The sequence below is a fragment of the Oncorhynchus mykiss genome, chromosome 3 (assembly GCF_057628025.1).
Source record: "Oncorhynchus mykiss isolate SJ-2025 chromosome 3, ASM5762802v1, whole genome shotgun sequence".
NCBI lineage: Eukaryota > Metazoa > Chordata > Actinopteri > Salmoniformes > Salmonidae > Oncorhynchus > Oncorhynchus mykiss.
In genome coordinates this window covers 41,581,271-41,604,526 of record NC_143024.1, presented here as the reverse complement: position 1 = coordinate 41,604,526, position 23,256 = coordinate 41,581,271, and the positions used below count along the sequence as shown (strand labels likewise).

At 40.5% G+C, this 23,256-nt stretch overlaps 1 protein-coding gene across 1 annotated transcript; it reads right to left on the bottom strand.

Moving 5' to 3' along the window:
* Nucleotides 1–977: 977 nt before the first annotated feature.
* Nucleotides 978–22,155, bottom strand: LOC110517569 (uncharacterized). Its single transcript, XM_021595560.3, has 11 exons — nucleotides 22,119–22,155; nucleotides 21,801–21,928; nucleotides 15,599–15,664; nucleotides 14,493–14,729; nucleotides 12,409–12,507; nucleotides 12,243–12,301; nucleotides 9,485–9,583; nucleotides 8,977–9,139; nucleotides 7,902–7,972; nucleotides 2,624–2,728; nucleotides 978–2,338 (listed from the first exon to the last, which is right to left on the bottom strand). The coding sequence occupies exons 3-11, from the start codon at nucleotides 15,627–15,629 to the stop codon at nucleotides 2,084–2,086; spliced, it is 1,119 nt and encodes a 372-aa protein (XP_021451235.3). The 5' UTR covers nucleotides 15,630–15,664; nucleotides 21,801–21,928; nucleotides 22,119–22,155; the 3' UTR covers nucleotides 978–2,083.
* Nucleotides 22,156–23,256: the final 1,101 nt, after the last annotated feature.

Below are 23,256 nucleotides of genomic sequence, written 5' to 3'. Positions count from 1 at the left end.
CTTGGAGGGAATGGAGTCACCAATTAACTTAACATGATCTCCAGGGGTCCTATTGGGACCCAAGCCTGGTGTTGAAAAGGATGGGTGATCATTTGCATTCATAGTTGCATCCATAGTCATCCATCTGCACTGTATGAGCAAGATGTCTGTTCTGTGATAAATTGTCTTTTGGTGATAACGTTTGAATTTGACATGACATTTATGCTGGTAAGATGATGCAACCTTTACAACTGTAATGATATTTCAACAATATTGCTTTAGCCGTAGGCAATATACCAATCGTGTTCTATATCTATGGTTTTAGCCACAGCTACAAAAAAAATATTTCTATGTGGTTTTAACAGCCATCTCCATGGCAATCAAATTCTAATGAATGGTGCATAGAAGCACAGAATACAACGTTTTGTCATTTAAATGTTTTTAATCTACGTATGAATTCTGAATGGCCAATGCTTTATAAGGTACAATTACTAAATAAGAGCGAGTCTACAAGGACCTGGCCGGTTCTCTTGTAGATAATGTTTATTTTGATGCAGTATTCGGTATAGAAGTCTAGTTGATTCAAGTACAGTTACATCAATCTCTTAACAGGTGAGCTCTGCAGACGATTTCAAATAAAATATTCATCTTTTGTTTTGGTCAAACATTTCTTCCTAGGTGTTGGCCTTTCTAGGGAGTTTTTCCTAGCCGCCGTGCTTCTACACCTGCATTGCTTGCTGTTTGGGGTTTTCGGCTGGGTTTCTGTACAGCACTTTGAGATATCAGCTGATGGGCTATATAAATACATTTGATTTGATTTATTTAATTCATATGACTTTAAAAGCAGTTGTTACAGTTTGTACACTATGCACAATGTAGAACGCATCCAACACGACACATTTATTTTAGTGACTTTTCTCCAAATATTAGATATGACATTTCAGGTGTTGTATGCCAACTTTCCATGAAACTACTGCAAAAAAATATACGCTTAGACATTTTGATAACTCAATTTTATAACCCATTTTTATGAATCAATTACCACATTGTTATGATGGTAAATTATAAGTATGAGTACAGCTAAATAATAAAAGGCGTAAAACACATATTCCAGTTGTACAGTGTATGACTACGTTCACAGATATGAATTACACCTCAATGCGTCAGTAACAAATATTTCAAAAACCTTCTATAACCCAATATATATGTTTTAAAAAGTGCATAAATTGTCAATCTGTCCTTCCACAACATGCTAGCGAGGACTAGGTAATAACTGAGTTATTGTGCAATATCTGTAAAGATGTTTGCTTTTTGTATTGGAGAAAGTCTTTAGCCTGAGTGCCAGTCTGTTTGTGCTATCATGCCAACTCCTTGTACTGGGCATTTTTGGTTTGTCAATGAGCAATTGAGTTAGCAAGAGCACAACCAGATCTGAGACCAGGCTAGGTCTTTGCAAGTGAAACCTCTAAGAAAACATGGAAGTCATCATGCAAATCACTGCCTAAAAAAATAAGATATTTATGAAAATGTCATAATTGTAAACTTCATCTTACAGAAATCTCAATAAGAAAAAGCAGAATGAATTACCGTACCATACATTAGGTCACTCATCTATGATCGTAAATAGCTATCTTCTGTGTATTATGTTTTACACAGTACTGATTTATAAATGGTATGGTTGAATAGCTTTCTGTAGCCATATTAATCGTCATATTCTTCAATAAATCCCTTTAAAGCCATTTGGTTTGGACTCACATAGGGGAATCATTATCACTTATTAAATCACCTAAATCTCTCAAAAGCACATATGAGCCCTCACATACAGTATCTCAATACCGCTCATATACAAGCAAACAAAAACAGAGTAGGCTAGACCTACAACCAGTATAGTATTCATGTGGAATGGAAACCAGGTTTTGCCGTGCTAACTACTACCACTACTGTTTAAATTCAAGCAATGGCTCAGTGGGTCGACACATCAGGGTTGTTCATTAAGTCACACGACAGGCAATGTTTTAAACCATTTTGCAAGGGACAAGTCAAGGTATTTCCTCCCTCTTTCAATACATTTTCTTCCGCTTGTACCCACTGAACACGACCCAGTTTAAACCAGAGAACCAATGCTGAGCAGACAAACCAGCAGAGCAGCAGTGATCAATGCTAAAGGGAAGTGAGGACCTCTAGTGGCAGAAGAAGGAACGTTCAGAGACCCATCCAGCTTGAGGCAGGATGTTATGGAGGTGTTGCAGCACTCTTGGTGGCATGTACCGGTTGTGGTCGTACACCAAGTGTTTCTTGTGCAGTCGGCATTGCAGCCTCCCATCCACATCGTTGTTGAACCAATTATCATCTTTTTCAACTGAAAAGAGAAACGTGGATTGAGAATGCATGGAGTTAGATGAGTTGAAGGATGTACGAGATTGTCGAAAAGGAAATTCTCTCTTGTCTAAGTGATGTTATTGAGACGATAACAGATAATCGTTCTTGTCGTGGCCAAATGTATTTTCCTTCTTTCGTTATAAAATACTTAAAGTGTACATTTTGTATCCTACAGCATTTACAGTTCAATGAAGCATGTCTAGTTTGTCTACTATGGGTATAGAATGATGAATAGGGTAGTGTGGGGGTGCACTATTAAGCCTACCTCACAGTAGGGCTGGTTGAGGGGACAAGGCATTGGGTCTTTGGTCATCCAAGTCTTGTAACAGTTCTGCTCTGTGCACTGAAACATCTGGCACTTCTTAAGTTTCTGTAAATAGATGGATGATGTTAACAAAGGCTGGTAAATTCACAGACTTTGAGTCCTATGCGCGCACGCACGCACACACACACACATTAGGACTGGACAATTTCCATCTAGTCGTGTAACTGACGATTATGGATGAAGACATTCATAAAAATAAAATAAACTTTATAACTGTTTTAAAAAACAAAGTATTCACACCCTTTGACTTTTTTGACATTTTGTTCTGTTACAAGTGGGGAAAAAATGTATGTAAATGTCGTTTTTTTGTCAGCGGTCTACACAAAATACTCTGTAATGTCAGAGTGAAAGAAAAATTCTAACAAGACTAAATAATTTACAAAAAATAAAACACTAATATGCAGTATCTTGATTAGATAAGTATTCAACCCCCATAACATGATGAGCCACCACTATGCTTGAAAATATGGAGAATGGTACTCAGTAATGTGTTGTATTGGATTTGCCCCAAACATAACACTTTGTATTCAGGACACTAAGGCATAACTTTAGTGCCTTGTTGAAAACAAAATGCATGTTTTGGAATATTTTTTACAGGCTTCTGTCTTTTCACTCTGCCAATTAGGTTAATATTGTGGAGTAATTGCAATTAAACTCATGGTGAAATCAGACCAAATTACAGATTTTTGACTAATCAGACCAAAGGAAAGATTTCCACCGGTCTAATGTCCATTGCTTGTGTTTCTTGGCCCAAGCAAGTCTATTCTTCTAATTGGTGTCCTTTAGTAGTGGTTCATTTGCAGCAATTCAACCATGAAGACCTGATTAACCCGGTCTCTTCTGTATAGTTGATTTTGTGTCTGTTACTTGAACTCCGTGAAGCATTTATTTGGGCTGCAATTTCTGAGGCTGGTAACTCTAATGAACTTATCCTCTGCAGCAGAGGTAACTCTGGGTCTTCCTTTCCTGTGGCGGTCCTCATGAGAGCCAGTTTCATCATAGCGCTTGATGGTTTTTGCGACTGCACTTGAAGAAACTTTTAAAGTTCTTAAATGTTCCACATTGACTGACCTTCATGTCTTAAAGGAATGATGGACTGTCATTTACTAAATAGGGCTATCTTCTGTATACCACCCCTACCTTGTCACAACACAACTGATTGGCTCAAACGCAATAAGAAGGAAAGAAATTCCACAAATGAACTTTTAAGAAGGCACACCTGTTAATTGAAATGCATTCCAGGACTACCTCATGAAGCTGGTTGAGAGAATGCCAAGAGTGTGCAAAGCTGTCATCAAGGCAATGGGTGTTTACTTTGAAGAATCTCAAAAACACTTTTTTGGTTACTACATAATTCCATATGTGTTATTTCATAGTTTTGATGTCTTCAATAGTTTTGATGTCTTCAAACCCACCGCTGGTGTGCGTGGCCAAAGACGGGTGGTCAGAGGACATGAAAATAGACCTCTTTGGCCACACCAGAGAGAGTTACAGAGGGTCAAAGATCATACCCCCAAGACATGCTAACCTCTCACCATTACCAATAGCAGGGGAGGTTAGCATATCTTGGGTGTATGATCTTTGATCCTCTGTAACTTTCTCACACATCAGTATTCACGATTTATTCAGGATTATGTGTAATCATGGTAGCATCCACTTTAATGTAGAAAGTATTTTAAAATATATTCTATTCACTATAAACGTGATTCCAAAATGATACAATACACTATTTACATTGATCTGAAACACAACCAAAACAAACAGCAAATGCAGCAAACAAGTTAGTAGAGTCACAAGCTTTATGAGGCCATACTAGGCCATTAAATCATGGCCTAAGTGTCAACAGTATGTTTATGTTCTAAATTGACCATATTGAATTACCATTGTAATTGCTCACACATTGATGTCAGATATGCACCTACCCTTATGCTCTGTTGCTGATGACTGGAATGAATGCAGGAGCAGATTTCAGAAGGAGGACAAGAGACTATTTGTGACTGATGACTGATATAAGGGCATGTACGTGGTGGCTTATATTATTATGATGGTCATAATGCTTTTTGACAGTGTCGTGTATTTTCTTAGTCCAAGTAAAGTGACACAGGATGGTCATAATGCTTCATGACAGTGTAATAATGTGTATTTTCTACAAGTTATTTAGAATATGGTGAAAAAAACATGACTGTAAAGACTTCGTTACAACAAAGGATTTAAGAAACAAAAATTGAAATGAAAGGAAACTTCTTGGCAGGGATTTAAAAAAACTTTGATAACCAGCCATAAAATAACACAATACAGTGGGGGGGAAAAGTATTTAGTCAGGCACCAATTGTGCAAGTTCTCCCACTTAAAAAGATGAGAGGCCTGTAATTTTCATCATAGGTACACTTTAACTATGACAGACAAAATGAGGGAAAAAAATCCAGAAAATCACATTGTAGGATTTTTTATGAATTTATTTGCAAATTATGGTGGAAAATAAGTATTTGGTCACCTACAAACAAGCAAGATTTCTGGCTCTCACAGACCTGTAACTTCTTTAAGAGGCTCCTTTGTCCCCCACTCGTTACTTGTATTAATGGCACCTGTTTGAACTTGTTATCAGCATAAAAGACACCTGTCCACAACCTCAAACAGTCACACTCCAAACTCGTCTGAAGTTTGCTAGAGAGCATTTGGATGATCCAGAAGAAGATTGGGAGAATGTCATATGGTCAGATGAAACCAAAATATAACTTTTTGGTAAAAAAAGCATGACAATGACAATGATCCCAAACACACCGCCCGGGCAACGAAGGAGTGGCTTCATAAGAAGCATTTCAAGGTCCTGGAGTGGCCTAGCCAGTCTCCAGATCTCAACCTCATAGAAAGTCTTTGGAGGGAGTTGAAAGTCCGTGTTGCCCAGCAACAGCCCCAAAACATCACTGCTCTAGAGGAGATCTGCATGGAGGAATGGGCCAAAATACCAGCAACAGTGTGTGAAAACCTTGTGAAGACTTACAGAAAACGTTTGACCTCTGTCATTGCCAACAAAGGGTATATAACAAAGTATTGAGATAAACTTTTGTTATTGACCAAATACTTATTTTCCACCATCATTTGCAAATAAATTCATTAAAAATCCTACAATGTGATTTTCTGGATTTTTTTTTCTCATTTTGTCTGTCATAGTTGAAGTGTACCTCTCTCATCTTTTTAAGTGGGAGAACTTGCACAATTGGTGGCTGACTAAATACTTTTTTGCCCCACTGCACAACAGGTTATGACCATGCTATGACAGGTTATGTTAGCTGTTGTGACATGATTATGACCGACTGGGTGCGAAGGAAAGGGTTGCCGAATTGGTAAATGTGTCATTAAGACCCCAAAATGTTTTTGAAAAATAATATTACTTGGTAAAACTAATCTCTTTGAGCAATTGTATTTTTGTAAGCATACACTATAGCTCAGTAATTTAATTATTTATTTTACCCAATCATTATTGCTCATCTTTAACAAGTGTGTCAATAATTTCGTACCTCACTGTGTATACAGTGCCTTCAGAAAATATTTAGATCCCTAGACTTTTTCCATATTTTGATACGTTACAGCCCTATTCTAAAATGGATTGCATTTTTTAAATTCCTCAGCAATCTACACACAATACCCCATCATGACAAAGCAAAAACAGGCTTTTATACATATTTGGAAATGTATAAAAATAAATAAACCTTATTTACATAAGTATTCAGACCCTTTGCTATGAGACTTGAAATTGAGCTCAAGTGCATCCTGTTTCCATTGATCATCCTTGAGATGTTTCTACAACTTGATTGGAGTCCACCTGTGGTAAATTCAATTGATTGGGCATGATTTGGAAAGGCACACACCTGTCGATATAAGGTCCCACAGTTGACAGTGAATGTCAGAGCAAAAACCAAGCCATGGGGTTGAAGGAATTGTCCATAGAGCTCAGAGACAGGACTGTGTTTAGGCACAGATCTGGGGAAGGATACCAAAAAATGTCTGCAGTATTGAAGGTTCCCAAGAACACAGTGGCCTCCTTCATTCAAGTTTGGAACCACCAATACCCTTCCTAGAGCTGGCCACCCTGCCAAACATGGAATTGGGGGAGAAGGGCCTTGGTCAGGGAGGTGACCAAGAATGCGATGATCACTCTGACAGAGCTTCAGAGTTCCTCTGTGGAGATGGGAGAACCTTTCAGAAGGACAACCAAGATTATCTGGTCTGATGAAACCAAGATTGAACTCTTTGGCCTGAATGCCAAACGTCACATCTGGAGGAAACCTGGCACCATCCCTACGGTGAAGCACGGTGGTGGCAGCATCATGCTGTGGGGAAGTTTTTCAGTGACAGGGACTGGGAGACTAGTTAGGATTGAGAGAAAGATAACCTGCTCAGGACCTCAGACTGGGGCAATGGTTCACCTTCCAACAAGACAACGACCTTAAGCACACAGCCAAGACAACTTCGGGACAAGTCTCTGAATGTCCTTGAGTGGCCCAGCCAGAGCCCAGATTGAACATCTCTGGAGAGAGCTGTGCAGCAACGCTCCCAATCCAATCTGACAGAGCTTGAGAGGATCTGCAGAGAAGAATGGCAGAAACTCCCCAAATACAGGTGTGCCAAGCTTGTAGCGTCATACCCAAGAAGAGTCAAGGCTGTAATCACTGCCAAAGGTGCTTCAACAAAGTACTGAGTAAAGGGTCTGAATACTTATTAGGTATTCAGACCCTTTACTCAGTACTTTGTTGAAGCACATTAAAAGCTTGGTGATATTTCAGTTTATAAAATGTTTATATATTTATATATTTGCAAAAATGTCTAAACCAGTTTTTGCTCTGTCATTATGGGGTATTGTCTGTAGATTGATGAGGGGGAAAAAAACGATTTAATCCATTTTAAAATAACTTAACAAAATGTGGAAAAAGTCAAGGGGTCTGAAAACTTTCCGAATGCACTCAGCTGCAACAGCACCGTCTTTAAAACTATTATAATGGTGACCGCAGTCACTTGGCTGAACAATAACTGTCATCCAAAATTCCATGACCATCACAGCCCTAACACACACACACACACACACACACACACACACACACACTCCCAGATTGCCCCTTCAATGTGTATAGAAATGTACCCTAACACATTGGGAAATTTACTTTAGTTGCCCTACATTAACCTGAGAACTTCAAGTTGCCGCCCAGAAGCTCGTTCTTACATTGGTTGGTATAGCAGTTGTAGTGGTGGCTGCTGCTGTGGTTGTGGTGGTTGTCATCATCACTGTAGTCACTGGAGGAACAATTAAAATATATATTTTTTTAGATGACTCATGTCTCAATACTGTATATAGTACATTGTACTTTCGTGCACATATAATGCAATTCAGATTTATTCAAAGTAAATAGCATGTTTTACAAATTAAAGGAATAGTGATAAGATACTGTGCATTGTACTTGCACCTCAGTATTTCTACCTGCACATTCATCTTCTGCACATCAATCACTCCTGTGTTTAATTGGCATATTGTAATTGCTTTGCCACCATGGCCTATTTATTGCCTTACCCCCCTTATCTTACCTCATTTGCACACCCTGTATAGACTTTTTCTACTGTATTATTGACTGTATGTTGGTTTATTCCATGTGTAACTCTGTGTTGTTGTATGTGTCGAACTGCTTTGCATTATTCTTGGCCAGGTCGCAGTTGTAAATGAGAACTTATTCTCAACCTGCCTTCCTAGTTAAATAAAGGTGAAATAAAAAAGTTAAAAAAATGGTCAGAAAACTAATCGTTCAACAGACCAACAGACATAACTCAGCCCCATACAGTAACAGTCTCCCAATTGATGTGGTGGTGATACATGTAAACATGAATCTCTTACAGTAAAAGACAGGATTTTTACAGGCTCACCAACTCCAACACTAAGAGCCCCATAGTACGGTTTGACTGACTTTACTGAGTCTAGCGCACAGTTTACAAGGAAACTGAAGAAATGCAGAATAGCATAGAAAACAGTCATTATACAGGGCACTTAGATATCAAATCTAGGACATTTATTTTTTTAATGAGTGGGCTAGCCCCACTCCTTAGGTATTTTTATGTGTTTATTAGACTGGATGGATAGAGGAAAGAGAGTGCTTGAGCAGTGGGATGGATTTGAACCCATCCTTTCAGAGGTACACAGTGCATGTGATCCAGAGGCAGCGGTTTAAACCAGTGGATCACTGCAGGCCACAGGACATTGATTTTCTTTATTGTATAAAAAAAATGATTGGAAAATAAAAAAGGTTTACCTGTTGTAGTGTTTGGGCGAACCATGGAGGCCAGGGTGGAGTGAAGACAGCCAGTGGAGTTGCAGCATCCCATGGTACAGTTGGTCTGAGTGTTATTGACACAGGCATTCCTGCAGGAGGAACTGCAGCCACCGGTGTAAGTCATGTCTTCCTGTCTCTTCAGCTGAGAAGGCATCACACACATTTTGTTTGCACACTATTAAAAACAAATACACTTACATTTTTTTTTGCTATTGTTAATCAAGGGAATAAAAGATGAAGTCGGAACAACATTCCGGTCTTGTTTAATCAAATGCAACTGACAAAACAAAAGTAAACGGTGTGAAACGTTTAGTAGTAGGGCCAGGAAGATTATATCTAAAATAGGTGTGACACGAATTAATGACAGCAGATGCAACATGAACTATAGCATGCAATTTTTTTTTTTATAGTTGTGTAAGAAATCTTAAGTACATTTGTATTATTCAAATTCTAAAATTCTGCAATTCACGCATAGCGTATACTGTACCTCACAGAAGGTGATATTAGCGTTGCATGAAACAGAAGTCCTATTCATGTACACATCGTAGCAGTCTGAGTAGTTACAGGAGAACTGGCGACAGGATATCTATGAGAGAGAGAGAGAGAGAGAGAGAGAGAGAGGGAGAGGGAGAGAGAGAGCATCAGAGAAAGAGAGACGATCAGAGCACCTCATCTATCTATGCTTTCTCTAAACAATCAAACAGCAAGATCGGTCCGACTTTGAATGAAGTACAACTTAGAAAGTCTTCACAGCATACATTAAGTCTGCACTACACAGATCAACTGTACTTGTATGTCATACTCTATAATAAAGGGTGCATGAAGGCTGCCATGACCAATGTAGAGGGCAATGCTAAATGTGACATAGTTGGCTATTTCCCCCCAAAACGGTGCTTTATAAAGGGCGACATCGTGCTAATCGATGTGAAATTGCTTGTCTTCAGGAAAGCTCCCAGATAAGGCATTAAAAGGGATGGAAAGCGGACCACATGTATCATGAAATAATCTCTCCCACCAAGTTACTTCATTCCTCAGTGCCAACATGCACTGACACAAACACGGACCCAGTCATCATCCCCTCAACCCCCTCACCCCCACACTATGGTGATGTACACTCAGTGGTTGAAGTGGACTGCAAAACAAACAGTCTGTATCCACTTAGAGTTTTTTTTCCCTCAATCAATTTGGCACATTTTTCAGATGTAAGGGGGTGTGTTTTCAAAACACTGAGTAATTGTCCATTATCTTATGTTCATTGTGCATTAATTGGCGTTGAATACATGTTTAACCTCTGAGTCATACATGCAAAATCTACGTTTTTCATGAAATACCATAAGAATATTTAGTTTAGTCACCTATACATCAGATAATGATCAGACTCGTTGTTGAACTAACATTTATTCCAACAGCAAAAAATACTAGATACAATTTTCAAAACGGTTCTTTTTAGTAGATGGTAGATGGTAAATACCATTTTCCATACGGTATTTAGCTTTAACTTGACGGCAAATTTTACGGCAAACCAATTTTTTTTATCAGTTGTGGTATCCTTAAACAGTACATAAGTAAAATAAAGAATCAGATGTAAGGGTAGTATGTATTGTAAAGCTGATGCAGTACAACCTGTCTCTCTGCTTGGCAAGATGAATCAGGTTACAGTGTATCAATTACACTTAGATAAAGAGTGGAATATATTGTTAGACGGTATATAAAGGGTTTATTGTTTCGTTGGTTTGTTTAAGCTTGTAGCCTACACATTTGCAGCTAAAAGCTGAATTGCAGTATAGGTCAACAGATACAAAAAATAAAAAAAATGTACTGTAAATTGACATAACAATTAGGTAGATTAACAAAACAAAGAAATTGATGTTGATGAAGCCAGCTCTGAGAGTTCCGTCACAACAGAGTGTACCCACTTATGACAGAGACGGGCGCTTCTGACAACCCACTGGAGTTATGCCAGATGATCGATGCCAGATGATCGATGACAGACGGTGCAGTTGGCTTGCTGGCCCTGATGTCGTTCTCAGCTCAACATCTCTGTAGCCTGGACATAGTACTCCTCCACAACGAACGAGTAGCACCCACAGGTGATGCCTCTGAAACTGCTACGGCGCAAAAAAAGTCCAGAGCTATAGTCATCAGTCCAGAGCAATAGTCATCAGTCCAGAGCTATAGTCATCAGTCCAGAGCTATAGTCATCAGTCCAGAGCTATAGTCATCAGTCCAGGGCAATAGTCATCAGTCCAGAGCTATAGTCATCAGTCCAGAGCTATAGTCATCAGTCCAGAGCTATAGTCATCAGTCCAGAGCTATAGTCAGCCGTCCAGAGCTATAGTCAGCCGTCCAGAGCTATAGTCATCAGTCCAGAGCTATAGTCATCAGTCCAGAGCAATAGTCATCAGTCCAGAGCTATAGTCATCAGTCCAGAGCTATAGTCATCAGTCCAGAGCAATAGTCATCAGTCCAGAGCTATAGTCATCAGTCCAGAGCTATAGTCATCAGTCCAGAGCAATAGTCAGCCGTCCAGAGCTATAGTCATCAGACCAGAGCTATAGTCATCAGTCCAGAGCAATAGTCATCAGTCCAGAGCTATAGTCATCAGTCCAGAGCTATAGTCATCAGTCCAGAGCTATAGTCATCAGTCCAGAGCAATAGTCATCCCCATTTCCATAATGCAGTCCAGTCTCATTCGTCAAGAAGCCGGTGCTTTGTGAGATCTTTTATATGCAAACATTAGCTAGCTAACTATAGCCAAACCACACAGTAGACTTGCCATCAGTCCTTCAACGCCATGGGTGAAAACAACCAGATATACACAATAAACACTAAATGATTTAGCAAAAACAAAAAACACTTAAAATCATCAAAAATATGTAGAAAATATGAAGAGCATCTTACGGTGCCATGGCAACCACAGAGCACATTATATTGATCGGTTAGCAGACAACGTCATGGAAATGATGCACACGCTTCCAAGAGGCGCATATCAGCAAATTCAACTGAATTGTTTTCTAAGACAATTTGCAATAATTACAAGCACTATTTACTTGGTGGCCTCGTGAATGATGTTGAACAAAACATGTGCAAGGAAGGTTGCTATTAATGATACTGCAACAATTCACAAAGGTGTCATGATTGGCTTCATAAAGATGATATAGATGCATTATGTATACCCACTTCAAATAAAGTGTGAACATAATATCATATCATATACTACTAGACTGCTAAAGTACTAGACTCACCATGGTCATGCCACTGGTGCCCCATGAGGTAGTATTGTCCGTGCTTGTGGTTCCACTACCTATGTTAGCAAGGACAAAATGTAGTGTGAGAGAAAAGTGGCAAAAAATATATATCTACCATATATCCTGAATGTGAATTCATAAAACAATCAGTATTTTGTTTTACCAGCCACTGTATTCCTTGAGTTGTCAATGGTTACACTTCTTGAAGTGGAGGTCATGGCTGTTGTCACTGAACCTACACTGGACGAATTGGAGGTAGTTGCTGAGTCCGATGCCATTGTAGTATTCATAGAAGAAATGCCAGACAACATGGGTTGGGGAGTAACGGATCAGTTACACGTCAGGGATTACAAAAAAAAAAAAAAGCGGTAACTGTGATGAGTTACCAACACACATATTGTAATCAGATTACAGATACTTTTAAAATTACGAGGTGATTACTTCTAGGATTACTTTTAAATTCAGAAAAAGAATTCAAAGAAAATCTTTGACACATCTGTTTTCTCATTGACATTCAAATCAGCATTGACAAACACTGGTGGAACAAAATAAGCTTGTTCTCTGACCAAAAGTCAGAGACCACTATGATGACACACCAAATGTGTTTGATCGATCGCTGGAAAAGAGCACAAATAGGTTTTTGTAGGCTACAGTCCAAGCTATGTCTTCCAATGGTGCGACTACTGTCAGCATCCCAAGATTATCCAACTAGAATAAACGCTTGTGGTTAAGGATGACAGCAGTGGTGTAGTCTACGGCGATATGGATATCAATTATTATTGTTATCTACATAGCTCATTGATGTGAATCACACTGCTGCTCTCTCATTTAGCTATTTGCACCTTACGGATTGTGGTTGTTGTGCATGGCTGTTCACAAATCCAAATGTGTATTTGAACTCAAATGGTTGAATTCAAGAAGTTTCAGCTGCCTATCAATCATTGTTTTTGAAACCAGTGGACAGCCAGTGAAAATGTGCTCTTACAACAGCTGCATAGTGCGGAAATAGTGCGGCAATTGAACCAAATTGAGATGGTTTGGGATGAGTTGAATCGCAGAGTGAAGGAAAAGCAGCCAACAAGTGCTCAGCAAATGTGGGAACTCTTTCAAGACCATTGGAAAAGCATTCCAGGTGAAGCTGGTTGAGAGAATGCCAAGAGTGTGCAAAGCTGTCATCAAGGAAAATGGTGGCTACTTTGAAGAGTCTCAAATATAAAATATTTTTTGATTTGTTTAACACTTTTTTTGCTTACTACATGATTCCATATGTGTTATTTTATAGTTTTGATGTCTTCACTATTATTCTACAATGTAGAACACAGTAAGAAATAAAGAAAAACCTTTGAATGAGTAGGTGTTCTAAAACGTTTGACCGGTAGTGATATATATATATATATATATATATATATATATACACATATGTCCATTGATTCTTGAAGAATATAACTTATAAATGCCTCATGAGATCAGTTCAACTGTCACACTCCACGAGAACCCAAAATATAAGCTTGTTTTTCTCCAATGTTTGTAAACATTGTAAATGGAAACAAATACTGTATTGCCTCATAACATGGTTAAAACAATCATTTGGATATCATGATTGGTCTGTCCTTGCATCCATAGCTCTGTCTATTAATCTGAGAGTGGTTACATTTCTCCAGGCCCATCCCTCAGCGTTTTACCAAAACAGAGGCGGGGCGACAATTTTGCTATTGTTTCATCTGTGGACTTGCCAACAAAATCATAAACAACAGAGTAGGGCTGGCTACTAAGTCCTTAGTTTTGGGGTTATGCTCAGGTAATACAATTTGGCAAATCTATACTTCCATATTTCCAAGTCCTATTCCTGAAGATCAAGGGGTTTAACAACTATTGTAATGACTGGAATTCTGATAGACTTTGTTTTTATGTAAAGATATACTGTAATTTAATCGTATTTCTATATGTAGTAGAAAGCTGTGGGTTACAAGAAGCCTACGTAACCAACCCATAAAGTAAAATGTATCATCCATATATGGCCATCTATGTAAACTTAAACATTGATTTATCCTGCAATAGATGTTATTCAATTGGTAACATACATGTTTGTCTTCTCCTCCTGCCTCTTAAGAGGAAAGTAATCTAAAAGTAACTTAATGTAATCAGATTACGTTACTGAGCTTGGGTAATCCAAAAGTTACGTTACTGATAAACATTTTGGACAGGTAACTAGTAACTGTAACGGATTACATTTAGAAAGGAACCTACCAAACCCTGCAGATGACATTGCAGCATTCGTAGACGAAATGGCAGACGACATTGTAGCTTGAGCTGTGGTAACTGTCATCGTAGCTGTTGCAGAGACAGTCCTCATCTCAGTTGACAACACAATTGTTGCAGCCACCGTGGTTGTAGCATCGGTCGTTGTATTGGAACTCGAGGTTGTGTTTTGTCCTGAAACAAATGACGATGGCTGCAGTCCCAGTAGGAAGAAGAGCAGGAGGCCTGTTCACAGAGAAGAGAGAGGCATACAGCTGTCATCATTTAGCAGGTCCTGTATGTTAAACATAACAAGCTCTTAACCATGCGTGTTATTGTCATATTCATGTGGGCAGTAAGCCTCTTTTGTTTGGCTAGATGAGTCTTTTCCTTACGAAAAAAGTTTGCTTTCAGAGTGCAGTATAGCTGCAGGACTCTGCAGTTTAGCTCCAGTTAGAGTGCAGTATAACTGCAGTATAACTTTTTTTGATGTCAGTAAATTTGCAGTTTAACTGCAGTTGCAGGTACGGTCTGGAATCTTAAAGACACAATCTGGGATCTGAAAATCTGTCCATTTCAATTCTTGATATTTACCCATTGATTCTTGTCACGCCCTGACCTGAGTATTCTTTGTTTTCTTTATTGTTTTGGTTAGGTCAGGTTGTGACATGGGTGATGTATGTGCTTTTGTACTGTCTAGGGGTTTTGTAGGTTTATGGGGTTGTTTATCATCTAGGTGTTTATTTATGTCTATGGTTGCCTAGATTGGTTCTCAATTAGAGGCAGGTGTTTATCGTTGTCTCTGATTGGGAACCATATTTAGGCAGTCATCTTCTTTGGGTATTTTGTGGGTTATTGTCTATGTGTAGTTGCCTGTGTCTGCACTCGTTGTCATAGCGTCACGTTCGTTTTGTTGTTTTTGTTTAAGTGTTCTTCGTGTTTTTCATCATTCAACAAAATAATGGATTCACACCACGCTGCGCTTTGGTCTACTCCATACGACAATCATGACAGTTCTTGAATAGTATAACTTCTATAACTTTGATTCAAGAATCAGTCGGTATGTGTTTGTGCACTTTTTTTAGGCAATGGGCATATTTAGAAAGTAAACGTACCTGTGCCTTTAAAAAAAACAGTTGAGGCCATAGTCTTCTGGAGGGAGTAGGAGCCCTTAGTCCAGTCTAGAAAGGGAAAGAGAAGTCACAGCGAGTTCAATTCGACCCAGTATATGTTTGCACATGATATTCATGATCTCCAGCTCCACACCAGTAGCTACAGTACATACAGTATGTGACTATGATGACTTTGTACAAACAAGAAGAAGAAAACGTTCCTAAGAAAATGAACCCCTATAATCTTAAAACAATATAAATGACGATTGTGTCCCTTTAACGATTAACACTGCTACAGTAAGACTTAGGCACAGAAGATCTTACATTTAGAAATAAACTGAGAAACAGTGAAATGTGACACCCTGAACATGGTGATATAAAGGTTCCTTATTGTCTTCCGGCATCGTGGTTACCTGACTATTGAGTAACGCTTCCTGGAGCATGAAGAGGAGAAAAGTAATACCACAAACCACATAAGTAAAGACCAAAACCCATAGGTCTATTATGCCTTTGCTGTTGACGCATGACCTAAGTCATATTCGGTAGAGCAATCAGACTGTTTACACATCTACATTCATTATGTCCCACCTGGACTTATCCGTTGATCTTATGCCGTCATCTATCTGAGGGCTCCTCCGCAAACAATTCCCTAATTGTTCTATGGGGAAACTGATCTGATGATGGTTTGCAGTGGCCGCAGCGCCTGATTTGTAAGTCACATTTTGTTAAATGTAGGAAAGAGAGGTAGAAAGGAGAGTTAGGAATAGAAAATAGGTGTTGAACTGTAAAACAACCATCTACTCACAACAACATCGTGGCTGGTAAATTACAATATTGACCATTGCCAAAATAATCAGACACAAACGTGTGGCATCAAAGGACATGATTTTTGTCCTTTGCGGTTGGCAGCCGTTCAGCCATGAACACAATTAAAATGTGTTTATTCCTCGTGATGTCCCCAGTGCAATATCACTAAGCACGACATGTTTTTCATCCCTCCCTAGGAACCAACCACCGTCTCCTTTGGGCTCACCACCCTGGATACTGAGGGTCAAACAGTGGCGAATAGTGTCATGTTGTATAAATTATTGGAGACAGGCGCAGGAATACGTAATAGGAGGTTTCAATACTCCACCCAAAAATACAACATGCCATGAAAGGGACGGGGACGAAGCCCAAAACAAACACATATACTAAAAAACAGGGATGTTACCCAAACAAAAGACTAAGGTAAAACCTCTAAAAAATACATGGGACAAGACCGACAATACACTACACGGGGCGAGACCCATAATAACAAATGCACAGCAATACACGGGACGAGACCCGTAATAACAAGTGCACAATACACGCAGCATGAAAGCTGAAATAACAAAGCACAGGTACTCACAGACCAACGGACATAGGAACAATAACCCGACAGGACAATGGTGAACAGAGGGCACATATATACAATTGCTAATCAGGGGAATTGGAATCAGGTGTGCGTAATGAGACAGTTCAGTGACGGAATGAGCAGCAGTACCAAGGGAATCCGTGACAGTTCCCCTCCGCCCCACGGCTGCACCAGAAGCGGAACAACACTGGCCTTGGGGACGACCACAGGGACGCGGTGCTGGTAGGTCAGGGCGCCGATGGTGAAAATCCCTGGTCAGCCAAGTGTCCAGGATGTCCGCCACAGGAACCCAGCACCGCTCCACTGGGCCGTCCCGCACCCCTGACGCGCTGCAGCAGCGGGACGACACAGGCCTCAAGGACAACCACAGGAACACGGTGCGGGTCGGTCGGGGTCAGTTGCAGCTGCCGAAGTTGCGTTGTTGTTGGACAGGCCAGTTGCAGCTGTCGAACTTGCATCGGACGGGCCAGTTGTGGCGACGTCGGATGGACCAGTTGCAGCTGCCAAAGTGGTAGCGGCGTCGGACAGGCCAGTTGTAACTGCCGAGGTTGCGGCGGCATCCTCGGGCCAGTTGTAGCTGCCGGAGTTGCGTCGGTGTCTGACGGGCCAGTTGCAGCTGCGAAGTTGCGGCGGCATCGGACGGGCCAGTTGCAGCTGCGAAGTTGCGGCGGCATCTGACGGGCCAGTTGCAGCTGCGAAGTTGCGGCGGCGTCTAACGGGCCAGTTGCAGCTGCGAAGTTGCGGCGGCGTCTAACGGGCCAGTTGCAGCTGCGAAGTTGCGACGGCATCTGACGGGCCAGTTGCAGCTGCGAAGTTGCGGCGGTGTCTGACGGGCCAGTTGCAGCTGCGAAGTTGCGGCGGCGTCTGACGGGCCATTCCCACTGTCTCCATTTAGGGTTGGTTATTCTGTCACGTTGTATAAATGATTGGAGACAGGCACAGGAATTCACAATAAGGGGGTGTTTATTCTGTTATGAAAGGCATGGGGACGAAGTCCAAAACAAACACGTATACTAAAACACAGGGATGTAACCCAAACAAAAGAGCAAGGTAAAACCTCTAATAAATACATGGGACAAGACCGACAATACACTACACGGGGCGAGACCCATAATAACAAATGCACAACAATACATGGGACGAGACCCGTAATAACAAGTGCACAATACACGCAGCACGAAAGCCGAAATAACAAAGCACAGGTACTCACAGACCAACGGACATGGGAACAATAACCCGACAAGACAATGGTGAACAGAGGGCACATATATACAATTACTAATCAGGGGAATTGGAATCAGGTGTGCGTAATGAGACAGTTCAGTGACGCCTAGAGGCATGTGAGGTAGACCTCCGGAACAGGTGCACGGAATGAGCAGCAGTACCGAGGGAATCCGTGACAGTTCCCCTCCGCCTGACGGCTGCACCAGCAGCGGAATGACACCGGCCTCGGGGACGACCACAGACCACAGGTGCTGGTAGGTCAGGGCGCCGATGGTGAAAATCCCTGGTCAGCCAAGTGTCCAGGATGTCCGCCACAGGAACCCAGCACCGCTCCACTGGGCCGTCCCCCTCCCCTGATGCGCTGCAGCAGCAGCGGGACGACACAGGCCTCAAGGACAACCACAGGAACACGGTGTGGGTCGGTTGGAGTCAGTTGCAGCTGCAGAAGTTGCGTTGTTGTTGGACAGGCCAGTCTCAGCTGTCGAAGTTGCATTGGCGTCTGACGGGCCAGTTGCAGCTGCGAAGTTGCGGCGGCGTCTGACGGGCCAGTTGTAGCTGCCGAAGTTGCGGCGGCGTCTGACGGGCCAGTTGCAGCTGCGAAGTTGCGGCGGCGTCTGACGGGCCAGTTGCAGCTGCGAAGTTGCGGCGGTGTCAGACGGGCCAGTTGCAGCTGCGAAGTTGCGGCGGCGTCTGACGGGCCATTCCCACTGTCTCCATTTAGGGTTGGTTATTCTGTCATGTTGTATAAATGATTGGAGACAGGCGCAGGAATTCACAATAAGGGGGTGTTTATTCTGTTATGAAAGGCATGGGGACGAAGTCCAAAACAAACACGTATACTAAAACACAGGGATGTAAACCCAAACAAAAGAGCAAGGTAAAACCTCTAATAAATACATGGGACAAGACCGACACAACACTACACTGGACGAGACCCATAATAACAAATGCACAACAATACACGGGACGAGACCCGAAAATAACAAGTGCACAATACACGCAGCACGAAAGCCGAAATAACAAAGCACAGGTACTCACAGACCAACAGACATGGGAACAATAACTGACAAGACAATGGTGAACAGAGGGCACATATATACAATTACTAATCAGGGGAATTGGAATCAGGTGTGCATAATGAGACAGTTCAGTGACGCCTAGAGGCATGTGAAGTAGACCTCCGGAACTGGTGGACGGAATGAGCAGGAATACCAGGGAATCCGTGACAAATAGCCCACTTTAAAAAAAAGTTGGCCAAGTTGTAGGTGTGTGTGTAAATGAGAAAGTTCATATTACTTAAAGCATATCAAATGTATGATGCCATCGGAAAGTATTCAGACCCTTTTAACTTTTTTCACATTTTTCTACATTACAGCCTCAATCTAAAATGGAAGAAATCAAAAATACTTCATATTGACAAAGCGAAAACAGAATTTTAGAAATGTTTACAATTTTTAAATAAACACAGAAATACATTATTTACATAAGTATTCAGACCCTTTGCTATGAGACTCGAAATTGAGCTCAGGTGCATCCTGTTTCCATTGATCATCCTTGGGATGTTGGTACAACTTGATTGGAGTCCACTTGTGGTAAATTCAATTGTTTGGACATGATTTGGGAAGGCACACACATGTCTGTATTAGGTCTATGCGCACTGCGCCATGTGCTACTATTACTCACAACCAGAATGACAGACCTAGGACCATAGAGATATATAGAGGACTCATCTTTGTATCTGTTTCACTTCAGTGTTTGTGACAGCATGAGGAATGGGGCAGCACCATTGAGGCAATCTCAATTTTGAAGTAGACAATTTTGACCCGGTTTGACATGACTCCAACAGGGTCACCAGGAAGGATCAGCCAATAACATTGGAAGTCCCACCCAGTTGACTACATAAGGATCCACCCCTTCTTTTAATTTTTGCCTAAAATAACATACCCAAATATATCTGCCTGTAGCTCAGGACCTGAAGCAAGGATATGCATATTCTTGATACCATTTGAAAGGAAACACTTTGAAATTTGTCTAAATGTGAAATGAAGGACTACATTAAAATGGTGGAAGCCCTCAATGAAGCTACCCATGCTAAACTGCCTTTTGTCCACTAGAGAATATCCTTCTCTATGCATAGGACACAGGCACTTGGAACTCCGACATAGCCCAGTAAATATGAACAAAGGAAACCAGTTGAGTTAAATGAACATAGCTTCTACCTCAGGAGTCTTGCAAACGTCCATGTAAACAATAAACATCGCGCCCACTCAGAGGGTGAGACATGCTAAGTTAAAATGTATCTTATCAAAACATAAATGTATAAGTGTCACAATAAACGATACAGGGAAGGAACGACGAAACCCTGGCAATTATTGTAGGACTAAATGGGAATATAGATTTGCCACATATTCATTCAAACGTGTGAAAGCAACAGCAAGCATTTCAAAAAGAGAACAACGTGTTCTCTACTGGCGGGAGTTCGGAGAGCACAAGTGGAAAGGTGCGCCTGTGGTGCAAACTCTCTGCAGTAGGCCAATAATACATTTTAACAACACATTTCAAATGTAAGCTCCATGAGTAAATGATCGATTTCAAGCAATTTTGACAAACTGAGGATGGATAAACGTTGTAGTTACTCCACAATACTAACCTAATTGACAGAGTGAAAAGAAGGAAGCTTGTACAGAATAAAAATATTCCAAAACATGTTTGCAATAAGGCATCAAGCTTACTTTAGTGTCTTATTGCAAACAGGATGCATGTTTTGGAATATTTGTATTCTGCACAAGCTTCCTTCTTTTCACTCTGTCATTTAGGTTAGTATTGTATAGTAACTACAATGTTGTTGATCCATCCTCAGTTTTCTCCTACCACAGCCATTAAACTCTGCATCTGTTTTAAAGTCACCATGGTGAAATCCCTGAATGGTTGCCTTCCTTTCTGGCAACTGAGTTAGGAAGGATGCCTGTATCTTTGTAGTGACTGGGTGTATTGATTCACCATCCAAAGTGTAATTACGTACTTCACTATGCATGCTCAAAGGGATATTGCATGTCTGCTTATTTTGTTTTTTACCCATCAACCAATTGGTGCCCTTCTTTGCAAGTCATTGGAAAACCTCCCTGGTCTTTGTGGTTGAATCTGTGTTCTAAGTCCTTCCAATTTATTAGGTGATTTATTTAGGCTTGCCATAACAAATGGGTTGAAAACTTATTGACTAAAGACATTTTTGCTTTTCATTTTTTTATTAACTTGTAAAAATGTTTAAAAAAAAAACATAATTCCACTTTGACATCATGGGGTTTTGTGTGTAGGCCAGGTACAAAAACATCTCCGTTTAATACTTTCAGAAGGCACTGCACTATGTGAAAATAGGAAAGCATTCAATGCCAGTAACATAACCTCATATTTATTGTTGTGAAGTAAACCTAAGCAACATTACTCTCTATTCTATCATCTTTAAGCAACCATGGCAACCCTCCTTGTTGAACTGAATCATCCTGAGATAAGCAGGTAATGCCACAAAATAACGCAAACAGATTTTTAGCGAAATGTTTTCCCGGAAAAACAACAACAAACGCTTACCTGTGTGTAGCTTTGAGCAAAAGTCTGAGGATGAAACTGTCTGTATCAGCTGTGGATGATGTGTAGAGCACCTCTCTCTTGGTCTCTCCCTCTCTCCTTTTCTACAGTGCCACTACCCTCTGTTCTTCCTAGTGACAGCACAGGAGAGACAACCTATTAAGTGGAAACTCTCACCTGCACACCCACTCAATTACTAGTCACAACTAGCAGAGAGGAGGAGACTACAGGCAGAGAGCTGGGTGGGTGGGTTTAAACTACCATACAAGGGTCCAGAGATCAAATTAGGGTAAACTTCCGGCCCGCCAACTCAATACACACCTATAATCTCAGGAACCAGGACCAAATCTGGAGTGCGCTGGCCAGTTGACAGATGGTCATGTGAGAATAATTAATACAATTATGTAATCAGACATATTCATGAAAAAAATGTCACTGGAGCAAAGTGATACAACAGGTCAAAGTCATGTCATTAACATCTGCAACCCAATACAATCTTAGAAAAATTCTACATCTCCTTGTAAAAATTATACATATTTACCTATCACCTCATTTTCCTTTTCTTTTGCAAATAAAATGTTCCCACAGTCTTAAGGCCCTTCAAAGCACTGATCTACTGTATAGAACTACATTTAAAGATGTTTGTCTAAAAAGAAACGCAACAGGATTGTAGTGAAGCCCTTGCTGCCTCATGAGTTTCTTGTGAGATAATTCCCATACTGGTGAGGTGATTTTGGGGAACCTTCTGGTTTCTGTTCAACACAATGAGAAATCACCCCCCCCCCCCTCCCCCTCCCCCTCTCTGCAGGAATAAACCCACTTGACAACAATTACCTCTTTGTGGCATTGTGGCTCTTGGAATGTACAATACCTAACCTGGGCACCACACAAAGGCACCTGGGCCACTCAGGTGACAAAAAAAATCCCTCCTAATAAACCTGAACGTTTTGTGAGAAGAAAGACACACATAGGCTGATATAGCTCTTATTTCTCTCATGGAATTGTACACACTCCAACCACATACAATTATTTGCACAAATCCATTCCATGTTAGTTTTCATGGTCAAAGCTATAGTTGGCACAAAGGCATTACTCATGGAAGTGTCTATCATAGTGAAATTGTAAGAATGTAAAATATTTAGTTACCTACTGTATTTGTATTACAAATGCATAATTTCATATTAATTTAAACTTATTTTGTAAATGAAAAACATTAAGAAAATGTGTGTGTGTTTGCGTGTGTGTTAACATAAATATTATCCATGGAAATCCCAACACCAAGCTATTGAAACTACAAGGATATGTGATATAAACATGCTTTACATTTGATTCCATCACACCCTATGTGTTGTTTCCTTTACATTTGTTATATGTTTGTTTCATATGTTTCCTTTACATTGGTTATATGTTTGTTTCACATGTTTCCTTTACATTTGTTATATGTTTGTTATATATGTTT